Source organism: Octodon degus, unplaced genomic scaffold, assembly GCF_000260255.1.
Source record: "Octodon degus isolate 3935 unplaced genomic scaffold, OctDeg1.0 scaffold00005, whole genome shotgun sequence".
NCBI lineage: Eukaryota > Metazoa > Chordata > Mammalia > Rodentia > Octodontidae > Octodon > Octodon degus.
In genome coordinates this window covers 8,732,245-8,736,724 of record NW_004524581.1, presented here as the reverse complement: position 1 = coordinate 8,736,724, position 4,480 = coordinate 8,732,245, and the positions used below count along the sequence as shown (strand labels likewise).

Below are 4,480 nucleotides of genomic sequence, written 5' to 3'. Positions count from 1 at the left end.
GTGCTGGGGGATTGAACCACGGTCCCTGTGCTTTGCTAAGCTTGTTCTAAGTAGGTGCTTTAGACCACTGAGCCATCTCACCAGCCCCAAAGATGTGTTTCTTAATACAATGAAGTATTATTCAGCCATAAGAAAGGTAAACTGGAGACTTATAGGTAAATGGATGCAACCTGAATCCATACTTTCAAGTAAAATAAGTCAGACTCATGTAAACATCATACTGTCTCCTTGTGTGAGAAGCTGCAAAGAGTAAATAAGATATAAATGTCTATTCTGGAAATAATGTCATGTTAGCCTTCCAAAGTTTTTCTCCCATTTCAAAATGGTTTTAATGATTTCAAGTCTTTTGGATTTGCATAAAGAATCATCTTCAAGTGTCTCACCTTAAACTGTTCCTTGAAATTTTTAATTTCTCTGTAATGTTTTCTACTTTTCCATATATGTCTTGTAATATTTTTTCCTTACAAGTAGTGCTTTCTAGTTTTCTGTAAGGTCTTACAAATTTTATAAATCACTATTTTATATTTTACTACTCTTGTAACCAGTATGTTTTATTTTCATTCGTTACTGTGAAGTGGAAGTGTGAGAAGGGAATGAGAAAGGCCCTATCACACCTTCTTATATCATCAGTATTTTCACTGCTATAGAAACCCTCACTCACTCATACAATAGAACTTTAAAAGGGCGTACTTTCCAGGTGTTTCTAAAGCTGCCACAGAACAAAAGGTGAGCCTGGGTGGTGTGTCATACCTGCTGCTTGAAGTACCTTCTGTCTTCCTCGTCAACAAGCACTAGATTCAAAAAGTACCTTACTGAAAATTTTTTGTTCACGTCTCTCATTGTTGGTGTTGGGTCATATCCTGCTAAAAATAGTCGAATTGGAATGGATTCACCTGAAATAAGAACAATTTCCATTTAACTTTAAAGGATAAAAATATCTAAATCAAAAATGATTAAATATAGTCACATAAAACACAGGACTGAGCATTACAGACCAGACCACTTATCTTCAGTTCCTCGTGAGCTGAAACACTAATGAAGACCAACATTTTTCAGCTTTGGCACTAAAGAAATTTGAGGGCTGATAAAGTCTTTGTTGGGTGAAGTCTTACGCACTTTGTAGACCTCTGGCTTCTACCCCTTGAAGCTATTAACATTTGGTGTAAATCCAAAAATGTTCCCAGACAAATGTTTCTTTGGAAATAAAGCGCCAGAACACCTGGATCAGATCTCAACTCAACCCTCTAAGGGCTCTATCACCTTGACTTGTGCGATTAAACCATTCTGTTTTGGAGAGATAGACAGTAATAATACTCAGAGAATTTATAAGGACTGTGTGGGTTAAATATATAAAGAGCTTAAGAGAGCACAAGCAGTTAAGTGCTATATATACCTAGTTATATTACTTTCTGCTTATTATTTTTATAATTCCTAAGCATACCTACAAAGATTTGAAAATAACTAATTTATCCACAACAGAGATTAAACAGAATGATGTCTTCATTACCAAGAAGATTTGCTATTCAGATGCTCATGGCTTTTTTCCTAAGAAAGATATTTGCATATTCTTTTAATTACCTTTATGTAGTATTTTTCCATATGCACATCTGTTGCTGAAAGACATAAAAGCTATCCCTCAATATAAACTGACTGCTGGAGTTTTAAAAATAATATGCAATACAAAGTTACATATACAGTACATGGGCTGTGGAACTCAAGCCTGCATTTAAACCTCAACTTTGCCGAAATTAGCTATTACCTTTGGCAAGTTTTTTAATCTCTCTGTACTTCAATGCAGATTAGGACATAAGAACCTAATGAGAGACAAGTAGAGAGCTTTCAAGCACCTAAACTATAGGGCGTTGAATGTTTATAAATGACATTCAATAAAAAATAGCTACTTCTTGAAGTAATCATTACCAGAGTGAGAAAACTCTAAAAGACATATATTAAATGCTATGTATTGCCTCAGACACTGAAGATGAGGTAGTAAGGGAATCCTTTGGGAGGTGTCTGTGAGGGATCTAAAATAAAATACCACAGGAATTATTACTGAGTTCTATTGTATATTATGACCAGGATGAGAAAAAAGTTGTACAGAGATGAACTATTGTAACAGAAGACAATTAAAATACTACAAATTTAGAACCAGAGAAGAGAGAAGCAGAACTATCTCTTCAAATTTTGAATTGAAACTGAGCAAAACCTTAATCTTATTTCAAACTGTAGAATACTATATCAGTCTTTTTAGCAGCTGTACAAAAGATATCCTCAAAAATCATCACTGTAAAAGTTAAGATCTATGATGAATGTGTTCATTATGTATATTTAAAATGTACAAATAAAATCTGAAAAAAATAAGAATGGTTTTAAGAATTATAAATACTTTTGCCAACAACCATCAAAGAACAGTAGCTATCTATGGCCCTCCACTATCCCATGGCCGTGGGCCTCAACAAGAGTCACAAAGTGACTAAGAATGTGAGCAAACTGAGGCACAGCCCCTGTCACGGACGCCTCATCAAACACATCACGTTCGTACAGGACATGATCTGGGAGGTGTGCGGCTTCACCCCCTGTAAGCAAGTGGCACCATGGAGCTGTGCAAGGGCTCCAAGGACAAGCGCGCCCTCCGGTTTATTAATAAGAGGGTGGGAACACACATCCGCGCCCAGACGAAGTGTGAGCTGAGCAATGTGCTTGCCGCCACGAGGAAAGCAGCTGCCAAGAAGGACTGAGCCCTTCTGGAATAAAGCTTGCAGATAAAAAAAAAAAGAATTATACTTTCATAGGAATGAATATCTGCACACTAAACTGCAGTGGACACCTCATTACTCAACAGAAGTAAATGAAAAGTGAGTACCTTTTACTGGTGCACCATCCATTATTTCATATTTGGCAATAGTCTCTGTTTCAGTTGTAGTACTAGGTCCTAGTGTAAGAATAAAGGGTATTAATTTAAATATTTCCAGAATATGATTTCCAGCCTTCTACCTTTTTCCTGTTTTCAAACTTTATATATTATACAAGATATGTATTTTTATATATAAACTATATGTATTATATACATACACACGTGTGTGTATATATATAGAATATATTTATAATTGTGTGTTTGTGTGTGACCTGCTCAGCCCATCCTGGGGGCAGGGCTGGGACAGCATGTGGTGCCAGGGATTAAACCACAGTTCCTGTACATTTGCTTAAGCCTGCCAAAGAAGGTACTTTAGACCACTGAGCTTTTTTTTTTTTTTTTTTTTTTTTGGTGGAACCAGGGATTGAACTCAGGCCCTTGTGCAGGCAAGCGCTTATTCTACTGAGCCATCTCCCCAGCTCACTGAGCTATCTTGCCGGCCCTCAGACTATATTATGTTAACACTACTTTATTGTCCCATTTTATGAAAAACAATTTGGAGTAGTACTGGGGATTGAACTCCTTTTCTTTTTTTTTTTTTTTTTTTTTTTTTTTGCTGAACTGGGGATTGAACTCAGGCCCTTGCACTTGCCAGGGAAGCGCTTATTCTACTGAGCCATCTGCCTTCTCCCTCATTTTTTAAAGCTTTGCGACAGGGTCTTTTTTTCTTTTTAATGTATTTGGTACAGGATCTGCAAGGTCTATAGGGTCTCACTACATAGATTGAAGTTGTAGTGATTCTCCTGTTTTCAGCCTCCCAAGCACTAGAATTACAGGCGCATGCACCACCACGCCCAGTCTCAATCATCCTCTCAGCATGCACTAGGGGTTGGGCTGGTACAGCAGACTGGGATCAAATCCCAGCCACTGCATTCCACCTAAGCAGGTGCTTTAGTCCACTGAGCTATCTAGCTGGCCCTTGACAGGGTCCTTTTAAGGAGATAACTTGTGATCTTCCTGCTTTTGGCTCCTAGAGTTCTGGCATTACAAGATGTGTGCCACCATGCCATGCTTGGTTCTGGTCGTTCTTTCATATTTCTTGATTTAGAATTCCTACACTCATCACTCAATGTTTCATACTTCCTTTTTCCCAAAGGTAAAAATGCAGTTCAAAAACAATCTTGTCTATGGCCACATGACCCTGAACACATCTGATCGCATCTGATCTCTTAAGCCCAGCAGGGTTGGGCCTGGTTAGTACTACGCTAGGAGAAAAAATCTTTTTGGGGAAGGGAGTTTGAGACAAGGTCTCACTACATAACCCAGGCTGGCCTTGAACTCATAGCCATCCTCTTGCCTCAGCTTCCCCAGCACTGGGATTACAAGCATGGGCCACTATGCCAAGTTTTGGGGCTGGCACAGCGTGCTCCAAGTTCTGTGACTGGCAGGCCATGCAGTACTGGGGATCAGACTCCAGTCCTTGTGTTTACCAGGCAGGCACTTAGACTGCCGAGCTATCTCTTCAGCCCTAGAACTCAGGCATTTTAAAAATGAAGTCAGGCTAGGGAGATAGCTCAGTGTCGTAAGTTTGATCCCCAGCACCATAAAAAAAAACCAAAAAAAAAA

At 38.6% G+C, this 4,480-nt stretch overlaps 1 protein-coding gene across 1 annotated transcript in view; it reads right to left on the bottom strand.

Moving 5' to 3' along the window:
- Positions 1-4,480, bottom strand: part of Vps26a (VPS26, retromer complex component A) — a 31,476-nt gene that overhangs the window by 4,401 nt on the left and 22,595 nt on the right. Inside the window, 2 exon segments of the mRNA XM_004623954.2 lie at positions 751-893; positions 2,864-3,051. Coding sequence (XP_004624011.1) covers positions 751-893; positions 2,864-3,051 — 331 coding nt within the window.